At 40.1% G+C, this 14,628-nt stretch overlaps 1 protein-coding gene across 2 annotated transcripts in view; it reads right to left on the bottom strand.

Annotated features, from left to right (window-relative positions):
- Positions 1-14,628, bottom strand: part of CIITA (class II major histocompatibility complex transactivator) — a 118,297-nt gene that overhangs the window by 66,140 nt on the left and 37,529 nt on the right. The window contains exon 1 of one of the 2 annotated variants that reach the window (XM_016424000.2): positions 7,297-7,482. The exons of the other annotated variant lie outside the window; for it this stretch is intronic. Within the exon in view, the coding sequence (XP_016279486.2) occupies positions 7,297-7,312 (16 nt within the window). The 5' untranslated portion in view covers positions 7,313-7,482. Of the gene's footprint in view, positions 1-7,296; positions 7,483-14,628 lie in introns of those variants that run through there. 2 annotated transcript variants of the gene reach the window in all.

The following is a 14,628-nucleotide window of genomic DNA, read 5'->3' as shown; positions in this document are numbered from 1 at the left end:
TGGTGGCACAATATAGTGGAATGCGCAGGGCTTCTGGAGTGAGATGACCTTAGTTTGAATCAAGGCTCTGAAATTTATAAACATAGTGATCCTGGGATAGCCACCTACTTCATCTGTTTGGGCCTTAGCATCCCTTCCTCCATCCCACCATGAGGAGCCAACTTTGTATCCATGATTCTATGATGCTAACAACAGAGAATCCTGGGAGTAGTGACACAGTATCCAGTGGTTGCCATAAAATCTGGCACATATTAGGTACTTAATGGGGCAGCTAGGTGGCACAGTGGATAGAAGGACAGGTTGAGTCAGGATCAAATTTGACCGTAGACAGTTATGAGCTGTATGACTCTGGGCAAGTCACTTAACCCAATTTGGCTCAATTTCCTCATCTGTAAAATGAGCTGGAAGAGGAAAAGGGCAAACCACTCCAATATCTTTGCCAAGAAAATCCCAAATAAGTTCATGAAGATTTGGACAGGACTCAAAAACAACTGAAAAACAACAATTAAAATTCTGCCATTGTTAGTTTCAGAGCAACTACCTTTTAACTGATTATCATAAAAATAGTAATACATTGATTAAAAACTTCAATTTTTCAAAGCCCTTGCATTTTTTACCTCACTAAATACTAAAATGTATTTATTAATATACATTAAATACTAAAAATCCCATCTGTAGAAATAATATCATTCTTTTTTTTTTAAATCCCTTACCTTCTGTCTTAGTGTATTGGTTCTAAGGCAGAAGAGTGGTAAGGGCTAGGCAATGGGGATTAAGTGACTTATCCAGGGTCTCACAGTTAGGAAGTGTCTAAGGTCAGATCTGAACCTAGGACCTCCCAGCCACCCCCCTCCCCGTCTCTAGGTCTAGATTTCAATCCACTGAGCCACCCAGCTGTCCCAATATCATTCTTAATCTCCACACTCTTCCTATCCCATGTTTTTCAAGATGAGGAAACTGAGGTCAAGAGAAGTAAAATAATTACCCCAAATAACTTGTTTGAGGTGACATAAGTGAAACTGAAACTAGAATACAGTTCACTCCACTAGCTGTCCATGGCTCTTTTCATTAAATTAGGTTCATTAGAATACATTAGCTAGGGATTTTAGGATCTAGGGCAAATTCAATTGAGAGGACAGGAAGGAAAAAAAAGTTAACTAGTATATTTTAGGCACCCAGCAAGTGGCAGGCATTTATGCTAAGTACTTTATAAATACTATTTCATTTGATCTTCATAACAACCTTGGGAGGTAAATGCTACCTCCATTCTATAGATGAGGAAACTGAGGCAGAGAGAGGTTAAGTGATTTGCTCAAGGTCACATCATTAGTAAGTGTCTAAAGCTAAATTTGAATTCAAATCTCCCTTATTCCAGGCCCAGCTCTCTAATCATTGTGCCATCTAACTGCCTTATAAGTTAGATATATGATTAAAGTAGGGAGGACAGTGAAGCCAAGATGGTGGAAAGAAAGCAGAGATCAATCTGAAGTCTCCCAAATTCCCCTTCAGACAACTTTAAAATAATGCCTCCAAATTAAATCTGGGGCTGAAAAACCCACAAAAGGATGAAGTATAACAATATTCCTTTTCAAAACATCTTAGAAGTTGGGCAGGAAAGGTCCTGCCCTGGTCATAGTTCCAGAGTACTTTTAGTCACTCACAGACCAGAGCATAGGCCAAAAGAATAGTAAACACCCGTCTCCTTAGATCATACCACCTTGGAAGAACTGAAAACTTACAGATACTCACAACTAGCTCTGAAAATAGCTGCACAAAAACTTGAAGCTTGGGATAATGCCTATTCTACCCCAGGAACAGAGTCCAACTTTAACATAGTTAAAAGTCAAGAAGTGAGGTAGAAAAATAAGCAAACAACAAAAAAAAAGAATCTGACCATAAAAAGTTGCTATGATAACAGGGAAGATCACACAAACTCAGCAAATCATGAAGCCAAAACTGCTACATCCAAAGTCCCACAGAAAAATGTGAATTGGTTTCAGGTCCTGAAATATTTCCTGGATGAGCTCAAAAAGGATTTTTAAAATCAAATAAAAATTTTATTTTTGAAATTAAGTAAGAGGAAAAATGGGAAAAGAAATGAGAGTGATACTAGAAAATCATTAAAAGAGTATCAATAGCTTGGTAATAGAGGCACAAACACACTGAAGAAAATAACAATTTAAAAAACAGAATAGACCAAGTGGTAAAAAATATTTAAAAAATTTACTGAAGAATACTTAAAAAACAGAATTGGCCACATGGGAAAAGAGATGTGAAATGTTATTGAAAGAAAGAACTCCTTTAAAAGTAGAGTTGGCCAAATGGAAAAGTTGGTGCAATTGCTTGCTTAAGAAAACTATGCCTTACAAATTAGATTTGGACAAGCAGAAGCTAATGACTCCATGAGACTTCAAGAAGCAATAAAACAAAGTCAAATGCATACAAAAATAGAAGAAAATGTGAACTACTCATCAGAAAAACAACAGACTTGGATAATAGATCAAAAAATAATTTAAGAATTATTGGACTACTTGAAAGTCATGATAAAAAAAACCCTCTAGACATCATCTTATAAGAAATTACTAAGGAAAGCTGCCCTGATAAATAAGAATAAAAGGTAAGATGGAATTTGAAAGAATCTACCCATTATTTCCTGAAATAAATTCCAAAATGAAAACTCCTAGGAATACTATAGCAAATTCCAGAGCTCCCAGGTGAAGGAGAAAATACTGCAAGCAGCCAGAAAGAAACAATTCAAATATGGAGCCACAGTCAGAATAACAACAAATTTAGCAATTTATATATTAAAAGATTGGAGGTCTTGGAATGTGATATTCTGTAGGGTAAAGGAGCTGGCTTTACAACAAAGAATAATTTACCCAGCAAACTGATTATAATCTTTCAAGGGAGAAATGGATATTCAATGAAATAGTGGCTTTCAAGCACTCCTGTTAAAAGAATCTGAGCTGAACATAACATTCGACTTTTAAATAGAAGATTCAAAAGAAGCATAAAAAGGTTTACATGAAAGAGAAACCATAAAGGAATCAATAAGAGTAAATATTTACATTCCTACATGGCAAAAAGAAATGTGTAACTCTTAAGAACTTTATCATTATTAAGGCATTAAGGAGCATAAATACATAGAGGACATGAATATGAAATGACTATGACAGGATACCTAAGAAAATAAAATTAGTGGGTAAGAAAGAAAAGTGCATGGGAGAAAGGAGAAAGGAAAAGTAGAATGGGGTAAATTATCTTACATAAAAGAGGTGTGAAAGTGCTTTTGTAGTGGAGGGGAAGATGACGACATGGGAGTGTGACTTGGTTATTCTCAATGGAATTGACTCAAAGAGGGAATAACAATCACCCTCTGGGGTATAGAAATATATCTTACCCTACAGAAGGAAAGTAGGGGGGTATGAGAAGAGGGACTGACAGAAGAGAGGAGAAAGGATGGATTAGGTGAAGCAGTAGTCATAACCAAAACACTTGGGGATGGATAGGGTGAAAGAGGAGAGAGACTAAGACATAAAGAGAGTCAGAGACAGAGACAAAAAGAGACAGAGACACAGAAAGACAGAGATATATAGAAAGAAGTTTAAATGGGAGGATATAGGAGAGAAAGAAATACACAGAAATTATCATTGTAAAATTTTTTTTTCACAGCAAGTTTCTCTGATAAAGGTCTAATTTCTCAAATATGCAGAAACGAGTCAAACTTCTAAGAATACAAAAAACAGCAGAGTGGTTAGTGTGCCAGGTCTGGAGTTGGGAGGACCTGAGTTCAAATGTGACTTCAGACTCTTCCTAGTTTTGTGGTCCTGGGAAAGTCACTTAATCCCAATTGCCTAGCCTTTTCTAGAATTGATACTAAGACAGAAGATAAGGGTTTAAAAATATTTATGAGAATATAAGTCATTCTCCACTGGATCCCACTTTGATCATTAATCAATGGTCAAAGGATATGAATAGGCAATTTTTAGATGAAGAAATCAAAATTATCTATATCATGGGAAAATGCTCTAAATCACTATTGATTAGAGGAATTCAAGTTAAAATAAGCTTTATTGGCTAATATGACAGAAAGGAAAATGACAAATGTTAGAGGAATTGTGGGAAAGTTGAAGCACTAATGCACTATTGATGAAATTGTGAACTGATTCAACCATTCTGAAGGATAATTTGGTATTATGCCCAAAGAACTAGGAAATTATGAATACTACTGCCAGATCTATATTCCAAACAGATAAAAAGCAAAAATGTAAAGGATCTACACATACAAAAATAGTGGCTCTTTTTGTGGTGGCAAAGAATTGGAAATTGAGGGGATGTCCACCAATTGGGGAATGACTAAGTAAGTTATGGTATATTATTGTGATGTAATACTGTTGTGCTATAAGAAATGATGAGTAAGACACTCTCAGAACAACCTGGAAAGACTTACATGAACTGATGCAACATGAAATGAGCAGAACCAGGAGAACATTGGACCCAGAACCAACAATATTGTATGGTAATCAACTACGAATGCCTTAGCTATTTTCAGCAACACAATGAACCAAAATAATTCCAAAGAAATTATGATGAAAAATATTAGCTACCTCTGGAGAAAGAAATATATAGTCAATGAGGATTGAAACACAATTTTAAAAACTTTCTTATTCTTGTTTTTTTTTCCTGAATGGGAGGAGTGTTCTGTGTTTTCTTTTTCACATCATGACTAATATGGAAATATGTTTTCCATGCCTGCATATGCATAGCCTATATCAAATTGCTTGCTGTCCCAGGGAGGGGAAAGGGAAGGAAGGAGGGAGAGAATTTGGAACTCAGAATTTATAAAAATTAATGTTAAAATTATTTTTATATGTAACTGGTAAAAATAAAATATTAAATTTTAAAATATGGTTCGGGTACACTGAAGTTGAGGCTGAGGAACTAGGAGATCAGGATGTTTGAAGAGGGTAGGAAGTGGGATAAAGAATACTATGAGTGGCAGCTGTGTAGCTCAGTGGATTGAGAGCCAGATCTAGAGATGGGAGGTCCTAGGTTTAAATATGACCTCAGACACTTCCTAGCTGTGTGACTGAGCAAGTCCCAAACCTCATTGCCTAGCCTCTCTTGCTCTTTTGCCTTGGAACCAATATATACTATTGGTTCCAAGGCAGAGGGTAAGTATTTTTTAAAAAAAGAATGCTATAAATCAGATAATGAACTATTGGTCAGAGAGGGGAGTGACCTCCAGGTCCATGAATGGCAGAAACAATATGTGGGGATCAAGCCATATTTAACTCCTCCTCCTGGTTCTACGTGTCGGGGAGTGTGAGAGAAAGATCAGCTGGAGAAGGTGTCAAGAGGAAGCCAGACTCTACTAAAAAAATGGAAGGAAAGGGAAAGGAAGAAAGGACACTTAGAAAGGAAACTTAGAACTGGTAAGCTGAAGTGCATTGCCTAAAGTCAAACAGCTAGCAATTGTAGATGAAAGAGCCAGGTTCAAACCCATGTCCTTTGAATGCAAAGCCAGTGATTCCGTGAAGGGAGGTGGGGGAGAGAGGGTTCAAAAAGGGCACAGTGGAAATAGAGCTTGGGCCAAATTTAAAAGCTGTAGCAGTGAGGTGGGAAATAGCTAACCTTTGCTTTTTTTTTTTTTTTTCAAAATGAATCAGAACCACAAGATGCAGAATGAGGTAGAGTTCCAGCTCCACTGAGGAACATAGATTTAAAGAAGAAAGCCTCCTCAGGATCCCTCTAGTCCAATCCCCTATTTTACAAATGAGGAAAATGAAGGGAGAGAGTTAAGCGATTTGTCTAAGACCACCTAGAAAACATGCATTTGTTGCTGTTCAGTCATGTAGGACTCTTCCTGTGATCCCATTTGGGGTTTTCTTGTCAAAGATATTAGAACGATTTGCTCTTTCCTTCTCTACTCATTTTTACAGAAGAAGAAACTGAGGCAAATAGGGTGAAGAGACGTGCCCAGGGTTTCCCAGCTAATAAGTGTTTGAGGCTAGAATTGAACTCTCAAAAATGAGTCTTCTTGGCTTCAGGGCACTCTATCCACTGCGCCACCTAGCTGCTCAAATAGTCAACAGAAGAAGTAATATTTGATCCTAGCTCCTTCTCCTGAGCCGATTTTATAATCTTCATCCAGTCGTGGGAAATGAGTCCAGAGTGGCATTGTCGATGTGGGACTGTCTTTGGGAGCCTGGGCAGACTCCACTCACTCTGCTTCCATATCACATAGCTCCATGTCTCCCTCTCTTTCGTCCTTCAGTCCCTTCCTCCCTTTTCCCCACTGTTAAAAACTGTACAGGGAAGGAGAGAAGTGAATGGGGCTGTGTGCAGGAAAAGTGGAGAGGAGGAGGAAGATCTGGGATGGACAGAAGTTCCAGTGTGGAAAAGCTCATCAAACTGGAAAGTTCAAGTCCCAGCCTGCTCCCCGCTCCCTCCCCCTCATTGTCTCTACCCCGTTGCCAAGCCACCTTAGACTCCAGAAACCCAAACTCCCGCCTGCACCCTGCGCGGGGCCGCTCCACTTGACCATATTTCAGGCATAGATATTCTGAGCCACAAACAGCTTGGCCATCGCCCAACCCCAGCCCAACTGCTTCTCTCGGGAATCAGCTTCCCTGGTGTCCAATTTCCTTTCCAAGGTTTATGACAACCTTTCTCCACCCTCTGTTCTGCCCAGGTCTTTCTCTGTCCAGAGGTCTTTCAGAACCCCGCATTAGCCCAGGCTGGGATGGCAAGCTCGAATGCTAGAAGAAAGCTCCGCTAGGCACTGCCTCATTCACTCAAACTCCCAATGCCAGGGTCTCCTCCCTGGAAGCATTTTCCTGTGGGATCCCTTAGCGCTATTTGCCCTGTAAACACGTCCTTTGAAAAAATCTGTCCTCGTCCTACAACCTTTGTGTAGTGCTAAAATATAGCAAGAGTATTTATTTATTAGGAAATCTGGACTTCCACGATTTTATATTCATTGTGGAAGCCTGGGATATTTTGAGAGTCCTGGACTTGGAGTTTGGGAAATCTGGGTTCGAATCCTGACGAACTATGTGACTCTGAATATGTCCTCTAAATTTCCAGCTATGGTATACAGAAATGGGGGGGGGGGGGGGGGGGGAAGAGAGAGAGAGAGAGAGAGAGAGAGAGAGAGAGAGAGAGAGAGAGAGAGAGAGAGAGAGAGAGAGAGAGCCTGCCACCTCTGCCTACAGTCTGTGACTGGTGTGAGAGCTGCAAACTGTTCATCAGTCCACCTTGCCTTGGCCAGCTTCGTCCCGCACCCGCACCTACCACGTAACTGCCGCATCCTTTCTTCAAGCCGTAGCCAGGCAGGACCTGCGCTCTGGTTAAGGCAGCGGCTGCTTTTCTTCTGCCCTGTGGCACAGGTTTGGGGCCAGATTTAGGGCGGGAATTAGGTCTTTCACTCCTCCTTCACGCCTCCCTAGCTCAGGGCCACCCACCCCTCCTGCCCTCACATCCTTCCCCCCAACCACTCTTGTGCCAAATAGCGTCTAAATCTGGTGTTCTCAGACTCCTTTCACTTTCTATCTTGGGAGAAAACTTCTTAAGGCTGTGATTCTCCGAGCCAGTAAAAGGGCACCCAGTACCCCACCCCCTGCACCCACGAGTGTAGGTTCTCCTTCCACTTTGATTGATCCTTCCGGTACCCGTGTTCGGCGCGCAATAGACTCTGTCGTTTTAGTCGAATTGACTTGAATGGACTTGAATTGACTTGAACTCTCCCTCAAAGACCCACTTGTGTACTTTCGCCCTCAAAGCCGTGCCCTGCTCTCCACGTGCTCACACTTACAGGTTCTGCTCCCTGTCCAATAGGGCCACTCCCAATCCAAATCTCCCTCTAAATCTATTTTATTCAACTCCGTGCTTCTGCCAAGGATTAAGCTCCGCCGCAGTCTCAAGGAGTGTGGGTTGGAGTCACGGTTTGAGAGGGAGAAGCAAAGAGGGGAATGAGGTTAGCGCTCTCCTGGCAACTCGGAATGGTGACCTTCGTTGCTGACTCAGAGACGCCCTGTGTGCCTTTCTGCATGGGTCCAAGGGCACAGCCAAGACGGCCTGTCACCCCGTTGGGAAGTGCCAGACACCACACCATCCCCTTTCCCCACACACCTACCCTACTCCAACTTCGGCTGCCGGTAGACAGAGGATACACCCTGGAGTCAAATACCGTAGCCCCAAGAAGCCGGGAAGGAGCCAGACCAATGCAAGCTGCAGAGGGAATCGGAGGGTTGGGTGGCTAGGAAGGTCAGAAAGACACCGACACTTGGTATCAGAAGCTTTTGGAGTCTGGTCCCTGGGGAGCAGGTCTTCAGGCGTTCATGGTAGTCTGAGCAAGCAGTCCCCACAGTCGCTGGAGAGCTCCTGATCCCCAACTCTGGCTATTATGGACTATTGAGTTAAAGACTCAATCATGCCCAGGGGCAAAGGTTCAAAAGCTATCCTTGACTTGTTCTTTGTACACCCTTAAAACAGTAGTCACCTATGGGCAGTATCTGATTAACAAAAAGATTTTGGGGGGGATGTGTTCTTAACTCAATAAGCAGTTATTAAATAACTGCTATGTATCAAGCACCGTGCTAAAAGCTGGGAATATAAAGAAAGGTAAAAGACAATCCAGTGCTTTCAAAGAACTCATAGTAATGAGGGAGACAACACAGAAACAGTAATATAGGGGCAGTTGGGTGGCTCAGTGGATATGAGAGTCAGGCTTAGAGAAGGAGATCCTAGGTTCAAATCTGGCCTCAGACACTTCCCAGCTGTGTGATCCTGGGCAAGTCACTTAACCCCCATTGCCTAGCCCTTACCACTCTTCTGCCTTGGAGCCAATACACAGTATTCAAGATGGAAGGTGGTAAGGGTTTAAAAAAAATTTAAAAAAAAAAAAGAAACATCAATGTAGGAAAAAAAAAAGGTATATACAGAATATATTGGAGATAATCAATAGAGGGAAGGTACTAGAATGCAGAGGGATTGAGAGGGCTTCCTGGAAAAGATGGGATTTTGGCTTGGACTTAAAGAGGAAGAGCATTCCAGATGTAAGAAAGTGCTTATGGAGGGGATGGAGTATCTTGTTCTAGGAAAAGCAAGGAAGCTAGTACCATTTGGATTCCAGAGTACACATGTGGGTATAAAGTATAAGAAAACTAGAAGAGTTTTAAAGGACTTAAAAGCAAACCGAGAATTTCATATTTGATCCCAGAAGTAATAGGAAGCCACTGGAGTGTATTGATTGAGGGGTGGGGAGGAGAGGGACATCATCAGACCTACAATGTAAGAAGATCATCCCTCTGACAGCTGAGCAGAGGAAAGAATGGACTGGGCAGACATGTGACAGGAAACACCCACAGAGTGTTACATTAATGTAGGATGGAGGTGATAAGTGCCTAGATGAGGGTGGTGGCAGTGTCAGAGGAGACAAGGGGATCATGGAAGAGTTATTATACATCAATAAGCCTTGGCAACATATTGGGTGGGGCAGTAGGGTGGAGAGAAAGTGAGGAATTGAGGATTGTTCAGAGTTGCCACCTAGTAAGCCCAAGTCCAGATTTGAACCCAAATCTTCCTAATTCTAAGACTAGAGCTCTGACTACACTACTCTCTGCACCCAGAAATGACTTATCTGCTGTCCTTAATCACTCCTCAAAGCACAGATTTCATACAACTCTTTTGGAAAGAAACTACTCGCTTTTCATTAACTAGCTCACTAATGAACTTTAATGCCTTTAAGTTGATGGACAACTTTTTTTGAAGGAAGATACTATGGAGAAACAAGATTACCTCTCTCATGGACTGCTACCCTGGTGCCTCCATACCCCAGTATCAGTCCTGTGAAAAAACATCTATTAGAAATAAAGGGGGCAGACACTATCTACATGGACCCAGACCTATGATATGTAGGCAATCATTAAGCACCAGCATATAGAAAACTCAGATGGAGTGGTGCTCAAATTCTTGTTTTCCTTTTTCAAAGGAGGGATTAATTTAGAGGTGAAAATTCCCTCTTTTGTATAACCTAAGTGACAACAGGCAGAAACTAACTTTTGCCATTTAGCTTTGTGACCTTGAGCAAGTCATCTCTGTGAGATTCCACTTCGTTACTATTAAAATGGAGATACTTTGGGATAGGGTAGTTAGGTGTCAGGAAGATCTGAGTTCAAATTCAACCACAGGCACTTACCAGCTAAGTGACCCCAGTCAAGTCACTTAATCCTATTTGCTTCAGTTTCCTCATTTGTAAAATGTGCTGGAGAAGGAAATGCTGAATCACTCCAGTATCTCTGCCAGGGGCTCACACAAAATGGGGTCACAAAGAGTCGGACATGACTGAAATGACTGAACAACAAAAAGCGACTTATGGGAATTAGATCTTGAAAGGCCCTTTCAGGTTTTACATTCTATAATTCCAGGTTATTTCACCTTTCTGAGCCTCAATTTTATTTTCTGTGAAAGGAGGTAGTCTTTAAATTTTTTCTTTATTTTATTTTAATAACTAATTTCCACATAATCTCTCCAAAGCCATATAATTCATATTATCTCCCTCCCTTTTTCTCTCCCTGCTCCCAGAGCTAACACACCTCCAGGATACTCATTTTTGTAGGTGAGTAATCCTGTAATACCAAAAGCCCAAGTCACATACCCAAATAGTCAAGTGATAAATCATATGCTACAATCCGCATTTCTACTCCAACTGCTCTTTCACAAGAGGTGGATAGCTTTCTTTGTCATAAGTCCTCTGAGCTGTCCTGGATCACTGTATTGCTGAGAGTAGCTAGGTCTATCACAAGGAGGTGCAAAGAGTATGGGATGTGGAGTCAGAGGACTTGACTCCATAGTCTACCTAGGTGACTTTGGTAGGAATCTCTTCTGGGTTCCAGTTTTCTTTTCTGTAAAATGAAGCAAGTAGGACTTGGTCTGTAAGGTCCTTCCTGCTCAAAATACTATGATCCTAAATGTGTTGTGCTATATTCAATACAATTCACTAATGCATCTACTGTATGCTAAGCATGAACTATGTACCTTTGTTTGGTATTGGAGACCCAAAGGTGAATAATCACAAAACCCTCAAGAAGCAATATATTGTGTAGTGGGGTAAGGATAACCTATATCAATCAACTCAATATGATACAAGATAAGAGTGTTGGAGGCTCCAAGGAGAAAGCCAAGCAAGAAGCTAAAAGATTGCCAAAATCCTTCCCAGCAGTCCATGAGATAACAACTAGGCAAATAAATTTCAGCGTGACTCAGTTTCCTAACCTGTAAAATAAAGATCTACCCAAGGTGATCTCAACACTCCATTCTATAATGTCTAATGATCAACTCTGAATGACAACCTATTATCAACAAGTCAGGATCCAGAACAACTCCAAGGGACTCATGATGAGAAATGCTATTCACTGCCATAGAAGGAACAGAATCCAAATGCAAATTGAAACATACCATTCTTCACATTATTTCCTCCATTGATGTTTCTCTAGTGTAAGCAATATGCCTTTTGTTTCAAAACATGATGAACAGGGAAATATGTATTATATGATAATGTATGTACCACCTATATAATATTATCTACCTTCTTGGGAGGAAGGGAGAAGGGTGAGAATGGAAAGAAAAAGAAAGAGACATTGTTGGACATAGCTAATGTGAAAATTCCTTTCTCTTGGGTAAGCAGATTTATTATAATTTAATATGTATTTATAACAGATAACTATTATATCATTGTTACATCTATTGTTATATATTAAAAATAAAAATAAGTATGCTTTAAAAAAACCACTTTAGCTCTAAATCAAGAACAATATGACATTCTTTGATGTCTTATAGGTCTTAGGATCCTCTTTTATCTCAGGAAAATTATATCTAGTGCATCTCAATTGCACCATGACCCCTTTCCTCACTGAGATGCCAACAAAGAACTGACTTTTTTGTCCCCAACCTTTATCAGGTAGATCTCCTCAGTGCTTTTTCTTCCATTTGGCTAAGACATGAAATTATAGCCTGAAAACAAGGTGATTGTAGATTGGAAAATCAGTGTTTTGTCTTGATCCACCAGACATGGGGATATATTAGTCTGGAAAAGTATGGTCCTATCTGGACTTTTTTCTTAGGTCTGGATATACTTGGGACCTCAACTTCCTTCTTGTAGACAAATCATCTGGTGCCTCTTGGATTGGGAAATTTTCATTCTGCTTCTTTCCAATTTCTGGATCTTTTTTTCTTAGTTTTACCATTAATCACTAGGTCTAGATGGGTCACCTAAACACCTGGGACCTAGGCAGGGAGAGTGTAGAATAGATCTAGTTTTTAATGATCTGATAGTACGAGCTGGAATATCAAATGGAGGGAAGCTAGATGGCTCAGTGGATAGAGTACCTAGCCTAACATCAGGAAGACCTGAGTTTAAATCCAGCCTCAAACACTAACTGTGTAACCTTGGACCAGTCACTTAACTCCTTTTGCCTCAGTTTCCTCATCTATAAAACAAGCTGGAGAAGGAAATGGCAAATCAATTGAGTATCTTTGCCAAGAAAACCCCAAAAGAAGTCATGAAGAGTTAGTGATGACTGAAAATGACTAAACAACAAAGGAGAGGGCCTTTAGAGAATCAGTATTAAGGCATTACCCAGCCATTACTGGGTCCCTTCCTCTCTAGCCAGGGTCCAGACTAGAGAAACTAGATTGCAAAAGAGACAAGTCTCACTATGCTGATGTTCCCTTAAATAATTGCTCAAGACTAGCATTTATTTCCCTTTACTACTGTGACTGTATTGGATGGCTGTAGAACTGAACTCTCTTGAGTGCAACTTAAAATTAGAATTATGAAATGACTGAAGCAGAGATGAAGCCCAAATTGACATCGGCTGCCAGTGTCTATCTTTGTCAAAATATCATGTTTGGGAAATGGAAATTAAGAAGCATTTGGGGAGACATGACTACTGTGAAATAATGGAACCTGAGAATTTCCACCACGTGAGTGAATAGTTTTTTTAACTATAGCCTTCCCTTAGTACTATCACCTCTTTCTGTGATCTCTATTTTTGGGACAAATTCCACTGGATTCCATTTAAAAATGTACAAGAGGGAGCAGTTTGGTGGCTCAGTGGATTGAGGACCAAACCCAGAGATGGGAATTCCTGTGTTCATATCTGGCCTCAGATACTTTCTAGCTCTGTGATCCTGGGCAAGTCACTTAACCTCTATTGTCTAGCTTACCACACTCTTCCTTGGAACCAAGAATCAGTATTGATTCTAAGAGAGAAGGTAAAGGTTTAAAAAATAAAATAATATAAAATTGTAGATGATATCACAGTATCAACACATTGAGGATGCAGCTATTTTATATTCTGATAGCAGATTAAACCATAAGTTGAACTTCAGGGCTATAGTCAGACCCTAATTAGCAAGCTTTTGGGGGTGAAGAGTCAGAAAACCTGAGTTCTAGTCTTGGCTCTGTCCCCTTATTTGCCCTTTCTGGGCTTTGCTTTCTTTCTCTATAAAATGGACATGATGATACCTACTCAGTATGATGTCTGGATTTATTTAAAAGCACCTAAAAACCTTCAAATGGCATTGTGGATAAGGAAGTTGGAGAGATAAATGGGAAATGTCAAATAGGTTAAGTTGAAAAGGAGTCCTTTGGACATCAGAATACTCAAGGGTGTTAAATGTTCTGAGTAAAAAAATTGAAAACCACCCCCAACCAACCTTGCATCCTCTTTTTGACAGATCCCAAGAGAGTATGGCTTCTAAAGTATACACTGTACCTATGAATCTGGTTTTACTACTAATAATACCCAGTATTTATTTAGCTCTTTAAGATTTGCAAGTTTTTTTTTACATGTATAATCTCATTTGGTCCTCACAATAACCTAGTGAGGTAGGTGCTATTATTATGCCCATTTTACAGATAAGAAACCGAAGCTGAAAAAGGGTGAGTTATTTGCCTAAGATCACAGAGAACTTAAATCTTCCTAATTCCCTGTACAGGATACAAGTGGTGATGCTATCTTGTATGGCCTCTGTTATTCATTCTTTGGATTATGATTGTGATTGCTGTTTTCAAGGTCCTTTTGCACTTTTGTCTCATTGGCTACTCAATGCCTTCATATCACCAGCTCTTGTTTGATGTTACAGGAGTCTGTTATGCCCAAATAATGATGTCATACTTTGATGTGTACTATGAATAGGGACTCATTTTCAAGCTGAAAAGGATTTTAAAATGTCCCCTGGTCCATTGCTCTGCTTCCAAGAAGGATTATTTATTATCTACCCTGTTAAGATGACTAAAGGGGAAAGTTGGTATTTGGCCAATTTATTTCTCTTCTCCCTTCTGTTATTTGTGACTACACCAAACATACTCATGTAATCACAGATAGTAAAGGGCAGATAAGAGGTAATTAAGCATTAACAAAGTAACTAACTGTAAAAATTCTGCCACCCTTTATTATCCTTTTATGAAATATAAATAAATTATTTGACTGAATTAGGATGAGAACCTAAAAATTGGCCATGCCTCCAATAGCCTTTAAATAGCTAAATCTGCCAGTCTTGGAGTCTGTCGATAAATCCATCAATTTGATACAGACTAGTCAGGAGCAACTCTGTGGAATG

This window comes from Monodelphis domestica, chromosome 7, assembly GCF_027887165.1.
Source record: "Monodelphis domestica isolate mMonDom1 chromosome 7, mMonDom1.pri, whole genome shotgun sequence".
NCBI lineage: Eukaryota > Metazoa > Chordata > Mammalia > Didelphimorphia > Didelphidae > Monodelphis > Monodelphis domestica.
This window is presented reverse-complemented; position numbering and strand designations above follow the sequence as displayed.